We start from the raw sequence: 18,897 nt of genomic DNA, 5'->3' as shown, positions 1-18,897 counted from the left end.
TTGCATTCATTAAAAAAGTAGCAACATATTTCAAAGATCTAATTCACTGCTCCCTTCACTGGCTACCAGTGACGGCCCGAATCTACTTCAAGACTCTGGTGCTGGCCTACCGTGCTGTGAATGGATCAGCCCCTTCCTACATCCAGGCCATGGTCGAACCATACACCCCAGCGTGTTCACTTCGCTCTGCATCGACCAATCGGCTCGCCACTCCCTCATTGCGAGTGGGACCCAGATTTCCCTCAAACAAAACACGCCTGTTTGCTATCCTGGCTCCAAAATGGTGGAACGACCTCCTCATTGATGTGAGGACAGCGAACAGTCTTCACACCTTCCGGCGCAGACTGAAAACTTCGACTGCAGCTCGGCGAATGAAGAAAACAAAATAACTGTACTTTATATGTTGCACTTATATTGGTTTGGCTTATTTATATCTAATATCTAAGTTGAATTTGTATTATATTGTTTCTGTATGTTGCACTTCAAACTGGCTTATTTGAAGACAGTGTTCACTTATACGATTGTACCTATTTGAAGCTATTGTACTTACAAGATTCTTGCTGTTCGGAGTTGTATCTCCATGATTGTTTGCACTTTTTGTACGTCGCATTGGACAAAAGCGTCAGCTAAATGAACTGTAATGTAATCTAATCTAATTGAATGAAAGTAGAATTGCTTTAGCATGTACTCAGAAGCACAAGCAAGCAAAGTGTGTTACACAATTACAGTAATTCTAATGAGTAGGCTTACGTCTTGAGTAGTCTTTTGTTCAAATTCCCATCTCTTATAATAGGATTGAAATTAAGCATGTTAGCCATGAGGAAACTTTGGATCAGAATTTCTTTTGCTGAAACTCCTTTCCTGGCCAAATTCTCCAGCAGATGGCGGTAATGGTGCATTTAGAAAGTAACTCTAAAGAAGAAGAAGAAGAAGAAGAAGAAGGAGGCTCCTCCTACTCAACATGGCGTCCTAGAGGAGCGTCCACGCTCGTTTGTTGACATATTTTTAAAACCAAGCTTATGCTGTATTAGTGGATTTACAACTAGTATAACTATGTCGAGACTCATCGTCAAAAACCTCCCTAATGGGGTAAGTAACCCGCCCGGATGTCAGAAGACATTTAGTTTTGTTTCAGCCCACCTGAAGATGTAACCTAACTGTGTCTTGTGTGCAGATGAAGGATGAGAGGTTCAGGTCCATGTTTGCTGCCTTTGGCACCGTGACAGACTGCTCTCTGAAATTTACCAAGGACGGAAAGTTCCGTAAGTTCGGCTTTGTGGGTTTTAAAGCTGAAGAAGATGCGGACAAAGCTCTGAAACACTTCAACAAGAGCTTCGTGGACACATCCAGAGTGACGGTATGGCTTCAGTTACGGCTGAACACGCGTGTTGTCGACATTGTTGGTCTTTCCATAAGTGAAAAGTGACCCCCCCCCCCCCCCCCCCCCCTATGGTTTTTATGTATTCCAGGTGGAGATGTGTAAGGCCTTTGGAGACCCCACTAAAGCAAAAGCCTGGAGCAAACACACCCAGAGCTCAGGCCCGGACAAACCCTCCGCTGCTCCTGACACGGACAGCAAAAAGGTTCCTATATTAAAGTCTTAGCATCACCACCAGAAGGAACAATAACAATAAGTTACATTTGCAATAACTAACTTTATCCTGCTAAACCCTATGTTACTATCAGTGGTGGAGTGTAACATACAAGTACACATTTCAAGTATTTGTTTTCTTTTCAAGCTTCTTTTTAACTTTTACTCCACTACATTCATTTGACAGCTTTCGTCACTTTACAAATTACACTTGTTATACACAACATATGAAGAGTTTGAAAATATGATGTTTGTTATATATGAAACTACCCAAAGAGATAGTACATGTACACATGGTTGATTTATTGATCATCATTCTTCATGTGAAACATTTCATGGTTCCAGCTTCACAATTGTGATGATTTGGTGCTTGCTTTTACTTTAGTAACATTTTCAATTCAGGACTTTTACAGATTATTTTTTACAGTGTGGTATTAAAACTTTTTATGCAGTTTATGCAGTTATCTTAGTGTAGAATAAGGTAGTTAAGTTCTGCAGCACTGTCACTTCTATTAAAAAATGTTTTTGTTTCTGCCTTCAGAAAAATAAGCAGAAAAAGGAAACCGACGGTACACTTGGAAATGTGAGTAAAAGTGTCACAAACTCCGTTTGTCTGCTGTTAAGTGTTAATTATACACGTTCTGAATGTGGATAAGATGGAACCAATCTCAGGCTTCTTATCAGACAGACAGACATCATTAATTGTTTTGTTTATGTAAGTTTTAATCATTGCATGTCCACTTGTCTTGTCTCAGCTGGAAGAGGACCAGGGATTCAAGGAGTTTCTGTCGGTACATCAGAACCGAAGCCAAGCACCAACCTGGTCGAATGACACACTGCAGCAGAAAACTGATCCTGACGGTGTACAGGCGAAGGCTCAGAGCAAGAAGAAGCCTGCTTCAGATGATTACCTTAACTTTGATTCAGACCAGTCAGAGGATGAGGAGGAGGAGGAGGAAGATGAAGGTTGGTAGTGGTAGTTCTTAGTATAGGCAAATGAAAGCTGCGTCCCAAATTTAGTCTGACATCTGGATTTACATGTAGTTACAGAAAAAAATTATACTTTATCATAAACCAGGTACACAATGTATCAGTCGTCATAGTAATAATATACTTGCATACAAAAATAAAATAAATAAATATGCTCAAAGAACAAAATTAATTTGGAAAGAAATTAAATGTACAAATGAGGGTGCAACAGATTAATAAAAGTGTAAATACATTTGATGCTATATTACAAATGCTGCACATTATAAAAGAGTGTGCATGATTGACTGATTTACATATGTTGTTGCTTTCAGGTGCTACTAAAGAAGCGCTAAAGTCTGGCTTATCAGATATGGAGTACCTGCGCTCAAAGGTGGCGCAGACAGAGGACACCATGGAGGAGCGTGAGGAAAAGAGAGACGATGAAGAAGATGAGGATAGGATGAGGATTCTGGTCCTGTGCAGCACACAGACAGCGCCTATGAGAGTGGCGACAGAGAAAACCTCTCAAAGACCAAAACCTCAGTTTCCTCTGAGGATAAGAAGCAGAGCAAAGCGAAGAAAACTGGCAAGCAGGAGGTGACCCTTCAAATCTTCGCGTTAAAAAATAACAGTTGAAAACACCACAGTGTTTGTTTTCTGCTTTACACTTACATCTGTTTGTTGCAGATGGAGCCAACAACAGAATTCACAGTGAAGCTGAGAGGAGCCCCGTTCAATGTGAAGGAGGTGAGTGAACAAGAGCTTCCTGGTTCAAGAGGAATATTCCGCTTTACAAATGTTACTGTATATTTCACGAGTCTACATCTATGACACAAACATATTTTTTATGTGTGACGTCAATAGCAACAAATTCGAGAGTTCATGACGCCCCTGAAGCCCGCAGCAATCAGGATTGGGAAGAACGAAAGCGGAAATAGAACAGGTAACATTTTTCTCTGCATAATGTGCTCTGATAAATATTTTTATATCTTATTCTAGTTTTGTATAGTACTTGCCTTTGCTAACTCCAACACCTGAGTCATCTCGGAGTGTAATGGTCTCTTTTATTAAAATGTTTAGCATCCGTTGGATAATTGTGTTAAAAAATATCCTACAATTTGTCATGTAATTGAAGTTATTTAAATTATTTCAAATATATAATATCTGTCAGATCCAATCGATTCAGCGTCCTCTAAAACCTCTGATTTCAACCATTGAAATTGGCCCACTGGGAGTTGAAATATGAAACCAGTCAGAAATGGATTCAACTTCTTCACTAACAAAATTGTCCATATAGGTAATTGTGGTAGTTAATGCTATTTATGCTAATTGGTGGAGACCCATACTGTTTATTTCTAACATAAAACTTTGGGGTACTCCACATTTCCAGTTCACCAGTAGAGCTCTATAGGCTGGTAAATACACTAATGTATATTATCCCGTCTAACACATATCTGCTGTATGGTAGATATTTGTATTTGTGCACCGGATGTGTCTGTTGACTGTATATGCATGTGTTTCAGGTTATGTATATGTGGACTTGCACTCTGATGAGCAGGTGGAAAAGGCCTTGAAGAAGAATAAAGACTACATAGGTAAGAAATATTCTATCCTTTTCTCATGTATGTGCGTCATTTACGAGTTTGTTTAATTATCACCGACCCCCGGTGTATGTGCTGACTGTTGGCTGACAAATGAGAAAACTGCCTGTGTTGTCAGGTGGGCGTTACATTGAGCTCTTCCGTGTGGATGCCTTTATGGGTAAGAACAAGAGAGACGGAAAGGACAAAGAAATTGACAGAAGCTTCACCAGGAAGCTCAAGGAGGATGAGGAGGAGGAAGATGTTGCAGAGTCAGGTCGACTCTTCATCAGGAACCTTCCTTACACCTGCACAGAGGAAGAGATCAAAGAGCTTTTTGCTAAACATGGTGGATACAAAAATAAAGAAACTTCCATACAAGTTCGCTCAGGCTTTCACTCTCATGCTAGGTGATAATCATTTTACAATCTCTACAGGTCCTTTATCTGAGATGCTCTTCCCGATTGACAATCTAACCAAGAGACCTAAAGGATTCGCTTTCGTAACGTACATGATACCAGAGAACGCTGTGACGGCTCTGGCTCAGCTGGACGGACATGTATTTCAGGTATTTGATCTCCACTGGATGTTTGAGAGGCCTCTCTACACCACAGGACCTGTAATAACATTTGGATTTAGTAGTACAACTTAATTTTTCAATTAAGAAACATTAATTCTCTTGTGCTTTTAGGGCAGGATGCTTCACCTGCTGCCCTCCACACTGAAGAAGGAGAAGACTGACTCAGATGCTGGTGGACCTGGCTCTTCGACTTACAAACGGCAAAAAGATGCTAAAAATAAAGCTTCAAGTTCCAGGTATACAGTATAAAAGCACATTAACCCTCTGCTTCTGTGCTTGTGGCTATGAATTTACATAAATGGGCTTATTCATTTCATGTTTCCTACTAGCTCCCACAACTGGAACAGCCTATTTCTGGGTACAAGTGCCGTGGCAGATGCCATTGCTGACAAATACAACACCACAAAAAGCCAAGTCCTGGACCACGTGAGTGACGCTGTTTCCTGTTCTTCTACATGACAGCTCCCCAGAGCATGTTCTACAACTCCACCATTAGTGTTGATGGCGATGACGAGGAAGCAGACTTTTTCATCTGTTGCAGCTACATCAACATGTGAACCATGTGCACATTTAAAGTTTCTTTCTACTTCTCTGGTCCTTGCCCTCCTCTGCAGGAGTCAAAGGGAAGTCTTGCTGTGAGGATGGCTCTGGGAGAGACTCAGATCGTTCAGGAGACTCGGCAGTTTCTACTAGACAACGGTGTCAGTCTGGATTCCTTCAGTCAGGTATGCTTGATACAGACTCCGATTTACTTGTTGCTAAATTGTCTATAACAATTCACCGTGCCCGCAACACGGTTACCTTTCATAAGATTGTTTCCTGTGTGTGTTGACTCCCCTGGCGTACAGGCGGCGGCAGCGAGGAGTACGACTGTGATCCTGGTGAAAAACCTTCCAGCTGCTGTGACGGCGGCAGAGTTGGAGGAGCTCTTCTCCCCTCATGGCTCTTTGGGCCGAGTGCTGCTGCCGCCCTCAGGCCTCACCGCTATGATCGAGTTCCTCGAGGCAACTGAGGCAAAACGAGCCTTCACTCGGTTGGCCTACAGCAAGGTGTGTGTGTGTGTGTGTGTGTGTGTGTGTGTGTGTGTGTGTGTGTGTGTGTGTGTGTGTGTGTGTGTGTGTGTGTGTGTGTGTGTGTGTGTGTGTGTGTGTGTGTGTGTGTGTGTGTGTGTGTGTGTGTGTGTGTGTGTGTGTGTGTGTGTGTGTGTGTGTGTGTGTGTAGCTTTATACCAGCAAAACCTGCACATGAAGCATATGTTTATGGCTTGTACTTACTGACTGCATCTCTGAAAACTCTAGTTCCAACACATCCCACTGTATTTGGAGTGGGCACCTGTGGGGGTGTTTGTGGCAGCCAAACCAGAACCAGGTATAATCCTTTAAACACACTATAAAATATTATTTTCAAGTTTTTTGTATTTTTGTTTTGATACGAGAAGTACTAATAAGCAATATTTTTTGATCTGTCCATGAAGTATTAGAAAAAGAGGAGGCAATGAAAGAGCAGAAGGAGGAGGAGGAAGAAGAAGAAGAGGAGGAGGAGGAAGAATCTGCTCCTGGTTCCACACTTTTCATTAAAAATCTTAATTTCAGTTCAACAGAGGAGACACTGCAGGAGGTGAGTCAATCTATAAATTCAACCCTCAGTTATGTTTAGTAATACTGAATAAAGGTTTAATCATAGCACAATGTTTAATATTGTTTTATTCATTTGTTGCAGACATTCTCCAAATGTGGCAAGATCATGTCCTGCACCATCTCCAAGAAGAAAGATAAAACTGGTACTAAACATTTAGAAAGTAGGATCTTTCACTTACGGAACTGTAACGTAACATAAAGTAGAATATAGATGTACCAAGGTTGCATGTGATTTATATGAACACATGAGCTTCATTAGAAGAAGATATGTATTCTGTTGTTTCTCAGTCTGCAAGAGAAGTCTATATATTTATTTATTTAATCTCTGAATCAGAGTTAATAACTGCCTGTGCAATGTTGGTTTGTTTTCCAGGCAAGGTGTTGTCCATGGGTTACGGTTTTGTTCAGTATCAGACAGCAGAGGCAGCACAGAAGGCCCTGAGGCAACTACAGGTACCATCCCCAAGTCCTTGAAACTCTCACAGCCTTTTCTCTGCAACCGGGTTCTTGGTTAAAGTGTGTTTTGTATGTCTCAACCCTCCACCAGCACTGTAGTGTGGATGATCACCAGCTAGAGCTGAAGATTTCTGAAAGAGCCACAAGGTAAGATGTGCATCACTAGAGTTTTAATAAAAATGGTGCTCCATTAATTAAGTTTACAAAGAAGTGTCGTGAATTTCAAATTCTATATTAAGATATTGTAAAATGACAAGTGTATATAAAAGTTAAGTAATAAGCCAGAGCTTTAGGTGTGCATCAGCAGCTATTTTAAAATATTGGTATCTATCTGCTGAAAAGTCTATGATGAGAACATCACTAATTGTTTAATTTTTTCAATATTTCAAATGTTGACTGTAAGAGTTTGTGAGGCTAAATTTAGCCTGAGCATTTTAACCTCACTTCTGTAGGCACTACTCACGCTTTCCTTTCCCCGGTTAACAGGACTACTGAGGTGTCACGCAAGAAGAGGCAAGACGAGAAGAAACAGACAGGATCCAAGATCCTTGTGCGGAACGTCCCCTTCCAAGCCACTGTCCGGGAAATTCGGGAACTCTTCTGGTAGCCATCGCGCACACACGCAACTGTTTTTTATTCACACTTTATGCGGAGAAAGTTTGGCGCAAGACCATTTAATGATACTATGATTTCTTCCCCATGTCCTTGCAGTACATTTGGAGAGCTGAAGACAGTCCGTCTTCCAAAGAAAGCAGCTGGTTCAGGGAATCATCGAGGCTTTGGCTTTATTGACTTCCTCACCAAACAGGACGCTAAGGTTTGTGTGTTATGTAACGTAAACGTACCGTCCTCTAGTGCTACATTTATAGAAGATCCTGAAAATACTATGCCCCTGTTTTCTCCATAGAAAGCATTTGCAGCACTGTGCCACAGCACTCATCTGTACGGGAGACGCCTTGTGCTAGAGTGGGCTGATGCTGAGGAAACGGTAGAGACATTGAGACGGAAAACAGCCGAGCATTTCCATGGTAAGTTCACAAACTTTTGTAACAACATGCATAAATTAAAGCAACTGCGCTGTTTATTAATTTCTTTCTTTACACATTGTTTATCCTCCATGACAGTTGCCACCAAAAAGCTGCGAAAGACAGAAGTTATGGAGGGAATTATGGAGACGATGGAAACCGGAGGGGGTGCGGAAGACTAAACGTTGTCCCTGTCACAATCCTAGACCCTGACCAGTGTTTCTGTATTTTATTTTGTATACAGGACTGTGAACAAAATTAGGACCTGAGTGGTAATGTGTAGAGGGAGCTAATTATAATGAAGTTATCAGCTGGTAGAAGTTTTGGATTTCTTTTACATTACACATGTTTTGTATAGAATGATGCAGCAAAGAAATATTATTAGACTGTCAGTTTTTATATAAAATGTTATTTCATGCTTTAAAAGTATAATGTCTCATGTTGTGTGTTTGTGTAAGTGACTGGAAAAAAAACAAAGCAAGTGGATTGGGTCTTTATATGAAGAGCATTTTGGTACAAGATGAAAAGTTTTTCAAAATAATGATTTAGTGTCCAAAATAATGAGCCGCTTTCTCAAAGTAATTACTTATGAATGTTTCTCATAACCTTTGAGATACTAAGTCATTATTTCGAGAAAGTTTCTCATTACAATGCTTACAGGATCTTTTCTTTCATCACAAATGGGCTTCCATGCTTTTATTTTGAAATGGGGTTAACGCAAAACAAGCAGGAAAGCATTTCTCGAACATTCTTTGTTTATAGGTTAAACGATATAAGAATAAATGTGTCACGCTTGAGTCACGAGGACCAAAGTAGAAAGTATGAATTGGCCTTTAGCATTACAGCTAAAAACAGTAGCGTTGTCCTGACAGTCTTCCTGACTTGTATTAAATTTTACGTGATATTTCATGAACCGAAACTCCCCACAAGACCAATAAACAGTAGCCTACGGACCGTTTTTTCAGACAGGATTTTAGTAAATAACCACTAGAAAACGTCCGTTTGAAAAACGTTTTTGTTTATAATATTACATAGCCTATAAATCTTTTTTTAAATTCTAACTAATTAATGTTTTCCTTTAAAAACCGGAGTGACACCCAGATTGAAAAGTGGAAATTGTGTCAGGTGACTGGTTTCCCGCGTTGTCACGTGACTCGTTCATGTAAACATGGCGTCCAGGCAAAACAAGGCGTTTGCAGTTCTTAGTTTTAACACTGTTTTAGTGGGTTTATTCGGTTTGTGTTTTATGTGTGCGTCTGTTCGAGCTGAAATACGAACTGCAGTTATTGACAAACAAACTGGACAGCTGTCTTTTTTTGAGGGATATCGAGAAGATTTTGTGGCTTGGGCAAACTTCACTGATGACATTAACACATCAGGGTAAGTTATCTACGGGTCTTAATTTTGCTCTTGTACGATTAGTTTTCTGTTAACTGACTTTTAACTCCGACTTCCAATCTAATTGTATTTTGTACTTCTGCAAGTAGCATAAAAACGGAAAGCAGAAGTGAGACATGTGACAGGAGAGGTCAAGATAGCCATACACGTATAGTGGACCTCTTTGCAAATTAAGAATAGTAAAACCCAATAAATGCATGGGTTGTTTAAATTAATATAGATATAGATGACAGGAAATGGAAAAAAAAAGCAACACATAAGGTCATCTGACAATAATTTAAAGAAGAAAATAGACTTAGAAAATAAAACAACACAGAATGTAACAACAACCAAATGATAGATAATTAAATAGCTTAGGTAACTCATTAAATACAATTTTATATCTGCACCACGATATTTCAGGGAATACTGGACATTTTACAAAGTGAAATGAGAAGTAATTTGTAACTAACTGCTGTGATTCCCAAATTGGGATCCAAAGACCATTGCCTACAATAGTCTGCAGTTTACAATTACAGGAGGATTTACATCTGTTTTTCTAAGTATGCCCTTTGATATCTCCCCATCTACACTACAGGCATACATTCCTTATATTTTAGTAAAATTGTAAAGCACCCACACCTGCACTCGTTTGAGCCTGCGCACAGATAACATGTTTCATCCTTTTCATTTATTCACTTGCCCTCTCCTTTCAGATGGTCTTTCTTGGAGATCACTACCAGCAGTCAGTACAATGACAGTATGCAGGCTTATGCTGCCGGTGCAGTGGAGGGTGCTGTCACATCTCAGGTTAGTTTATATAATCCTGTTTGTGCTCGATTTAACAAGCAGTCAGAGTGTTTTATTTACTTAACTCACATTTCATTTAATCTAAAGACTCGGTGTATGTTTGTTGTAGTTACTGTATAAGCACTGGATGAACACTCTGATGGGTTACTGTGGGCCCTTCACGTCTGAAACGGCTTACTGCGAGCGCCTTAAAGCTTTCATCACAACTAATCTGCAGTGGGTTCAGGATCAAACGGAGAAGCAGCCCAGTTCACCCTACTGGTACCAGGTAGGGAATGGACATTTGTAGGATGAATGAAATCTCTATCATGGATACAAAAAAAGGTTAAAAGGCTAAAAATAAAATGTTTCACGATCTGTTTCTGCTTGTCAGGTGCGTCTGGCACTACTGCAGCTCAAAGGTCTGGAGGACGGCTTCAATGACGAGCTGTCATTTCCATTAGGGTCGTTGTCCTTCAACCCATTTGGCTTCCTGTAAGTGGCTATTTATTTTTGAATGACTTAATGTATTAATTAAACATGTTTCTTCACTATTCTTGAGATGATACACTTTATTTCTTGCTGTTGTCTCACACACTCTACGGCTACTCTTTCCAACCAGACTTTTCCAAATGGGCGGGGATCTGGAGGACTTGGAATCGGCTCTGAACAAATCCAGCCAAACTCAACCTCTTGGATCTGGCTCCTGTTCTGCTCTCATTAAGCTGCTGCCAAACAACAAGGAGCTGCTGGTGTCACATGACACCTGGAACACCTACCAGGCCATGTTGCGCATCATGAAGAAATACATGTTTGCCTTTAGAGTTTCTCCTTCAGGTAAACTACTGATGTGTGTCTTCTGTTCCTCATAGCTTAAATTAAAAGAATAGTTAAACATTTTGGGAGATATGCTTATTTGCTTTCTTGACGAGAGTTAGATGAGAAGATCGATAACACTCCTGTTTCTGTAAAGGAAATTACATTTTACATTACAGTTCATTTAGCTGACGCTTTTGTCCAAAGCGACTTACAATAAGTGCAAACACTCATGAGGATACAACTCCTAACAGCAAGAATATAAAGCTTCAGCCAACAGCTGGTTAGAGTAGCTTATTTTAGCATAAAGATTGGAAACCGGTTGGAAACAGCTAGCTAGCATGGCTCTGTCAAAAGGCAACTAAATCTTGACTTCCAAGGTGCCTCAGCTGATAGCCTGGCAAACTCACGGTGACTATGAGATCCCAGGAACACGTTTGTCACATAAAACCACTACTCTGGTCTGTAATTCAAAACAATCATGATCACTCACTCTAATCTATAACGGTGACAATATGCATTGTTTGTTGTGAGTATAAAGGAAATTCTGTAAAAACTTTATTTTTAGCAATTGCATTTATAGAAACAATTTAGATGTGTTTCTTCTAGAGTCTGGACATTTTTGGTTTACATACCTTGAAAGTGCTTGAATGTACCTCCTTTTTAAAAAGCTATATGAACCCATTAATATTTAAAGCCCATTTGTTTCCCAGTTTGAAGCCCCAGTAATTGACTGGCAATGTTGTTGTCTATGACAGGAATAAAGATAAGTCTTCATTATGTACTTAATTCTTTTCCTTTCAGACGAGGATCTTCTTCCTGGAGGAACTCAGGCGTTCTCCTCTTATCCTGGTTCAATCTTCTCTGGAGATGACTTTTATATCCTAAGTAGTGGCTTGGTGAGAACTGTTTGTACTTGGCATAATATAACTCAATGTGTAAAGAATAAACTAAAGTATTTTAAAATTTGCTATCTTTTCTTCGCCAGGTTACCTTGGAAACCACCATTGGCAACAGTAACCCCGCTCTCTGGAAGTTTGTGCAGCCGACAGGGTCCGTCATGGAGTGGCTGAGGAACATTGTGGCTAATCGACTGGCTGCTACAGGCAAAGAGTGGGCTGAGATATTCAGCAAGTACAACAGTGGAACGTGAGTATTACACAGCAGAAATAAACTGGACCTCATGACTTTTTAGTTGTGCACATCACGTCACATCAAGGCTATCAAAACAACAGCGTCAATAAGGAAAAATCCAGATGCTTTTTGTCCTGTGTTCAAAATTCCAATTGATGACAAAGATTAAATATGATTTTGTGTGACCTCAGACTGCCATGTGGATCAATGCGAGTAAGCAGAAAAAGGCCGTTTATAATCAGGAGTCACATGAGAAGTCAGTTGGTTCATACAGCTGCAATAGGCTCACCAGTGTTTGTTGTGGAATACTGAAAGAGGGACTTCGTGTGTGTGTGTGTGTGTGTGTGTGTGTGTGTGTGTGCCTCCGTCCGTCCTTTGTAGGTATAACAACCAGTGGATGATTGTGGACTATAACCGCTTCACTCCAGGAAAGACTGACATTAAAGAAGAGCTCTTTGTTGTGCTGGAGCAGATTCCGTAAGTCTTTGCATTATACATTATTTATATTTATGACTTAAACTCACTAAAATTGGTTGTTTTTTTTATCTTAATGCTGCAGGGGACTAGTTGTTATCGAAGATAAAACTCAGGAACTGCTGCAGAAAGGGTACTGGGCAAGTTACAACATACCGTAAGTATCCAGTTTGAAAGTTTTATGTTAACATATACTTTAGATTACATGTGTTTTAATTGTGTTACATGTACAACTGTCTTTTGTTCATATGTTCTCAAATGTAGGTACTACGAAGAAATATTCAATGCAAGTGGCTGCAATGAGCTGGTTGAGAAGTACGGCCCGTGGTTCTCTCTGGACCAGAATCCTCGGGCTCAGATATTCAGGAGAAACCAGACAGCTGTCACAGATGTGGACTCAATGGTCCGCCTCATGAGGTACAAATACAACTTTAACATTAGATTTAATATTGTTTACATGCTACTTAAAAATATATATATTTATGACATACAGTGTCTCTTCTCAGGTATAATAACTTTAAGAAAGACCCATTGTCAAAGTGTGAAGGCTGTAATCCACCTGCGAATGGAGAGAATGCTATTTCAGCACGTTCAGACCTGAACCCAGCTAATGGGACATATCCGTTTGGCGCCTTAAGGCAGAGGTCACATGGAGGAACAGACATGAAGGTTTTCATATTTCTCATTTATCTTCTTGCCGGCACACACCTCTCTGCCCATACTTACCCCAAATCTTGTCTGTGTGTTCACCTAAAATGAAACTGACTGTCACATGTTAAAGACATGTTTGCTAAATCTGATGAATTGTGTGTGTTCCTGTTCAGATGACCTCCTATGGGATGTTTCGGGACTATGGTATGCTGGCAGTGAGTGGGCCAACATGGGACCAGGTGCCACCCTTCCAGTGGAGCACCTCCCCTTACAAAGACCTGATGCACATGGGTCACCCTGATACTTGGGCATTCAAGCCTATAAAAGTCACCTGGACTCCTTAATTTGTATTACGCTGAATACACAAGTCGCATGATCAATAAAAGTACTGGCAGCTGTTTGAAGCTTTGACAAAGGGAAATGATACTTTGATTCAGTGTGACTTGACTATGAATACAATATTCATGTTATTGAGTCAATAATATTCAGGAAATACTGCAGTATTACAGCATTGCATAATTAAAGCACACAAGGTAAAAGAAAGCTTTACATGTGAGGCAATATGAACAACAACTTCACAACCTTGCTGTTATAAAGTGGAAGCTTCTACATTTAGATTATAGCCTATCTGATTTCCATGTTTTGTTAGCAATCCTGATGATTGTAAAATGGTTCCACAAGACTAAACTTTTCTTTGGAGAAATCACTAAGTTCCATTATTGATACAGATGCAAAAGTTATGTCATTGTAAAGGCAAATGTCTTGATGAGTTTGTATTTGTTTAATAATTCTGATATGATGCATTAGTTATTATTTAAAAATATATTTTCCAAATAAACTGCACAAATCGTTGCCTTTTTTTCATATATAGCGTGTTCTTTTTTTCTATCTGCTTACCTTAAAATGCACCCTGTGGTTCTGTTAAAAACATGTGAGACAAGTTGTTGCAATAGCTAAATAAACTAGTGCCACTTTACAAACGAAATTTCATTTGAATTGTACATTGTATAATCTCGAAAGGATAATAAAGTTTTTTGATTAAACTGTAATGACGACAAAGTCACAGCCCAAGCACATTATTGCAAAACGCCACATTTTATTTCAGAATCCGCTTTAATTGGCAAGTAAGTGTGTACACATGTATTTTATAGACTTTGGTACACATACAATGAATTTGTCTCTGGCATTGCATGTACATACACATAAATAAACACAACTTAAACCAAGGACAACAACATTGAATAAAGATAAGGTAAAATGAAACACATTTGTAGTAGTACAATGTGTGCTGGAATAAATATTAAAATTATTAATGAGAGAGGTGGATATGACCGAATATACCACCATGCTATATTTATATTGATCGTAACGATATTAACATATTAAAGAACAGTGAGTATTTAAACTATGAAATATAAAATGTACCGGTAAAGTGGATGCTTGCTGTTATAGGATTATTACATGGATTTTCCTCGCATGGACTGATGGTAACTATTCATCAGGGTGATTGCCTGCGGGATTCTGGTATTTTAAGTCATTATTATATGATTAAAAGGGAAATACATGTTTTTAAAATGTTTCGGTGTAACTCATAAAAATAAAACTACATTCATTGGTAATAAAGAAGTGTCTGGTACCAGTGTAAATCACGTGATCCGCGTCACGGGCGTCGTCATGGCAGTGTACTCTCGTAAAGTGACAGCGCTGTCGTGTTGTTATCTTTGTGCCCCTAACTGAACTTTAAACATCTTAAATGTCGAACTGCGGTTTACTTGCCGTCAAGAAACTCGTATATTTACCAAAACTGGCGACGTGATCAGAGAATACTGCTCAAATTGAAGGTATGAAGTTATCTTTCAGCTAGTTGGTAGCAGCATTGCATTGCTAGTAAACTAACGTTGCAGTCAGTGTCGTTACTTTATCAATGGAGCTGGTTGTCTGATGTGGAAGACAAGATACACGTCTCCTGTTGCTCTGTAGTCAGAACTAGCTAAATGTATGCTATCTGTCGTACTTAAAACGTCAGTGGAAAGGTGGTTTTCTGTGTCAATATTTGTACAAGTTCACAGTCGTGTTAGTGCCTTGTTTTTGGCTATTTACAAAGTACACAAGGTACATGGCAATTTAAAGCCAAAATCAACAGTTTGTTTAATCTTGTTTTGAATGTCACAATGCTGAAAAAGAGGTACATTCACCCAAATAAATGTCTGAAAGTCAAAGTCCTTTGGCGATTGTTCAATCCGTCTGAATTACAAATGATCAGTAACTGTCTTGAATATCTTGCTTTAAGTATTCACCCTGGTCCAACAACCGACCAAAGTCCATGAACCAGACCCATTATCACTACCAAAGTTACTGTGGGCAAAAGCTGTGAAAAATAACTTAAGTGACTGACTTCTGTTTACAGCTTGGTGTATGTGGAGTCTGATGATGGGTTTCTGGCAGCCGGTGACCAATTTTAGAGATTATATATCCCAGAATCCTCCAGGGGTTACATGTTTCCTGTGTCTTTTAGCTCTGGCTATCTCCTTTATCTGCCTCAGCTCTTACAGCTACACTCACACTCTGCCAAACCCTGACACAGAAAAGGTAAGGACATATTCAATTAATGTTGAAGAAGTGAAGTTGTCTGATGTTCTACCATACAATCCGTACACACATTCCTTTCAAGAGGACACGTTCTTGTGTGCAAATAAAACATAATATTGTGCATGTATGCTTGTGTTTCTGCATGCCCTGAGATGATTTTGAAAATGGTACATTGTATTCTTCTTTTAGGACTGGAACCACCTACTGGCCTCTTTGTCACAGTTCCAGCTGTGTGTAAAAGCCAATGCAATTTCATCTGATCTTGTCTCGCCGATCCCATCTCCTCTGATGGATAGAGACACTTCAATTAACTCTACAAAGACTCCTCTCACCACTTTGCATCTCAAGGTTCCTCTGGCTGTGACTACCAACTCAAACAGTGGCTCCCTAAAAGACCTTGGTTTACACACTGCCTTGAGAGCCAGTCAATTAAATCTTGGAGGTTGGTATTGCAGTGTATTGGTTTTGTTGTAAAATAAAATAAGTGTGTGTATAACCATAAAATCTCACCCATTATTGTTTGTTTTACTCCCAAGGAAATGACATTGCTATTGTGACTCTGGAGTTTTTGTCTAAAAATGATACCTACACCTGCCTCACCATAAGTGCCCCAGCGCAGCTCCTGCCCATGAGACTGTAAGTTCATTCCTCTAAAGTGTTTCTAAGCTTCCTTGATTTAAATCACCATCTTCAGTGGAAACCGTTTATAGTGATCACTGGCACTGTTAGTGATCAACCACTATTTGAAATGCGCTGAAACCACTGCCAAACTGTCGCTTAGGAGCCTTTTTTCTCTACTGACATTACTGTATTTGTAAACAGCACAATAATGTTTTAGACTATAGCTTAATTTTAATTTGAACTACAGTAAGCTGCATTTCATATACAGTACTGGACTGGTTACTTTACCCAGTATAGTAATATAATATGTACAGTAATTTGAAAAGCATTTGAAATCAATAAATAATCAATACAATTGCGTAAATAGTTTATAAATCTGTTTCATTACTTTATATTCATGTTATAAATATACAAATATCAAATAGATTTGTAATCTGCATGATAAAAAAATAATGAATATATCAGTTTTGATCAATTTGACCCCGACAGATGAGATCATTACAAGAGGTTTCCACTGTACTTAGGTACTAACCTCATGAATGACTCAGTTTTTGTTTTGTTTTCAATTTCATGCATTTACTTTAATGAAGACTTCCGCCAGAGTGCCCAGCATATGAGAAAAACATTTCACCCATCCATGTGGAAGTGAGCAACCAGCAGCCTGCTGCATCACAAACCTGCTACAGGCTCAACTCCAAGAGTGACCCTACACTCACAGTCATGTTAACACAGGTACATCGTGTCCCACATGAACAACGTAACGTTCTCATCCGTCACATAGATACCGTCTTGTGATCCTGTCAGTTATTCTCTACTTTCACTCTTTAGGAGGAGCAGAGCGTGGCAGTGCAACATCTGCTGGAAGTCAGTGTGTTTCTGCTCGGAGTTTGTTTGATACTCTGTGTAGCTGCTAGTCTGACACGTACGCTCATTCGCCGCCATCATTGGAACGGACTGGATCTACAAAATGTAACAGTCATTTCTTATATTACTATACCACTTTATTTTTGTATCTCTAATTATGTTAACGATAAGTCACTTTGGTTGAACATCTAGATATCTTAGTCTCTGCGTATGCTGTGAAATGTACAGATACTGTTTTAACCTAACCTTTGTGTTTATGTGTTTTTATTTGCAGGAAGCCCTTGATTGGCACATGAACATTTTTCATCCGCTGAACCCAAAATAAATCATTTGGAGAGAAGAGCGATATGCGTCACTACCTTTTTTTTAAGGAGTAACCCAACGATTTAACGAAAGAAGACAGTTTGCACGTCATGGGTAGTGTTACTCAGCCTGTGAAAACAGTTGTATCACGTCTTCTGTAACTCTGGAGGAAGCTTATTAAAGCCTGATAAATGAACCCTGGTGATGTCATCAGAGGTATCTTTGCCTGGGTTTGGAGACTAGGGCTGTTTCGAAATCGCATATTTACATGCTATTCATACTAAGTATGATGTCAAACAGCTGTTAATCGCATACTCAATCGTTAATGTAGTAGGCAGTACGCAGTACATACAGATTGAGTATGTAGTATGCAGTACGTTAGTGTGTGATTTTGAACACAGCCTAGATATTTATGTAGTATCCGGCCACGTGAAGATATTTCAGCCTCTGCTGCATCAATTTTGAACATTTTTAATCCATCTCTCACAAGTTCTTCCAACTTTATGAAAGTGCAATACTTAATCAGTGGAGCATCCCTGTTCTATGAAACTGACATATTATACAATATCCAAGTGAGAAACATGTTTGTGATAGATAAGAAGTATATTTTGTTATGGGAATAACTTTTCAACTAGCAATGTCTACACTGTTGACTGGTTATACATTTACTATCCAGTCTATCTGTCTGTTATGTGTTGTACATACCATGTATACTTCAGTTCCAACATTTCCCAGAATTAATGAACTTGTAAACCTGCTGATGCATTCAGCTGAGTGAGAGTTGAGTGCTTGTCATGATTGTTTGCATCCTCCTACCGTGTGTTATATCACTTGCACAGCAGTAGAAACCTTTAAAGGTGAGTGTTGAAGAAAAACCTGAATGTCTCTTGCTCCTAATTTAATTTCTAAGTAAAAACAGATGTTGGGATGTAACATGCTGCTATGATAAAGCCATTTGCAATATTTGTTTATTAACAAAGACTTAACAGGACACTAAACACAGTAAAAAGTGTGTGCGTGGAAATTACCAGCTGTCTAATCCATCCAGGTCGTCCACTTAAAGCAATAACGGCGGTTCGATACCCTGCTCCTCCAGTCCGCGTGTCGAAGGAACCTTGGGCAAGATACTGAAACCCAAATTGCTCCTGAAGACATAGCCATCGGTGTGTGAGTGAGATTAGATGATGCAGTTTGGCACCTTATATGGCAGCCTTGCCATCAATGTATAAATGTGTGTGAATGGGTAAATGTTGGCATGTAGTCTAAAAGGGCTTTGAGTGGTCAGAAGACTAGAAAGGACATTATATAAATGTCCCTTTATCATTTATGAACTGACATGTCCTCCAGACTCTCTTTCCAGGAGCTAAGAAACAGATGACTGCAACCTGTTTTCAAACACTATTTCCCTAGTTTTAGCAAGAATAAAACATTAATAGTGCAA

At 39.4% G+C, this 18,897-nt stretch overlaps 3 protein-coding genes across 3 annotated transcripts; all 3 read left to right on the top strand.

Moving 5' to 3' along the window:
- Positions 1 to 910: 910 nt before the first annotated feature.
- On the top strand, positions 911 to 8,341 carry rbm19 (RNA binding motif protein 19). Its single transcript, XM_029440163.1, is given in 25 exon segments — positions 911 to 1,089; positions 1,175 to 1,357; positions 1,470 to 1,583; positions 2,133 to 2,174; positions 2,347 to 2,557; positions 2,893 to 3,015; positions 3,018 to 3,157; positions 3,248 to 3,307; positions 3,425 to 3,503; positions 4,084 to 4,155; positions 4,280 to 4,489; positions 4,578 to 4,708; positions 4,832 to 4,956; positions 5,050 to 5,146; positions 5,335 to 5,445; positions 5,569 to 5,769; positions 6,019 to 6,088; positions 6,195 to 6,337; positions 6,440 to 6,500; positions 6,731 to 6,810; positions 6,905 to 6,960; positions 7,300 to 7,416; positions 7,525 to 7,630; positions 7,721 to 7,841; positions 7,938 to 8,341. Coding segments are annotated over 25 exon segments (2,772 nt in total). The 5' UTR covers positions 911 to 1,053; the 3' UTR covers positions 8,021 to 8,341.
- A 601-nt stretch (positions 8,342 to 8,942) lies between these two features.
- plbd2 (phospholipase B domain containing 2) lies at positions 8,943 to 13,931 on the top strand. Its single transcript, XM_029440165.1, has 12 exons — positions 8,943 to 9,218; positions 9,932 to 10,025; positions 10,135 to 10,293; positions 10,399 to 10,499; positions 10,627 to 10,841; positions 11,625 to 11,719; positions 11,809 to 11,969; positions 12,336 to 12,431; positions 12,514 to 12,585; positions 12,693 to 12,845; positions 12,935 to 13,097; positions 13,253 to 13,931. Exons 1-12 carry the CDS (start codon positions 9,007 to 9,009, stop codon positions 13,421 to 13,423), a joined length of 1,692 nt encoding a protein of 563 aa, XP_029296025.1. The 5' UTR covers positions 8,943 to 9,006; the 3' UTR covers positions 13,424 to 13,931.
- A 799-nt stretch (positions 13,932 to 14,730) lies between these two features.
- On the top strand, positions 14,731 to 17,495 carry zgc:158398 (transmembrane protein 248). Its single transcript, XM_029438806.1, has 7 exons — positions 14,731 to 14,920; positions 15,487 to 15,668; positions 15,858 to 16,110; positions 16,205 to 16,304; positions 16,880 to 17,021; positions 17,118 to 17,259; positions 17,430 to 17,495. The coding sequence occupies exons 2-7, from the start codon at positions 15,495 to 15,497 to the stop codon at positions 17,447 to 17,449; spliced, it is 831 nt and encodes a 276-aa protein (XP_029294666.1). The 5' UTR covers positions 14,731 to 14,920; positions 15,487 to 15,494; the 3' UTR covers positions 17,450 to 17,495.
- Positions 17,496 to 18,897: the final 1,402 nt, after the last annotated feature.

Source organism: Cottoperca gobio, chromosome 9, assembly GCF_900634415.1.
Source record: "Cottoperca gobio chromosome 9, fCotGob3.1, whole genome shotgun sequence".
NCBI lineage: Eukaryota > Metazoa > Chordata > Actinopteri > Perciformes > Bovichtidae > Cottoperca > Cottoperca gobio.
This window is presented reverse-complemented; position numbering and strand designations above follow the sequence as displayed.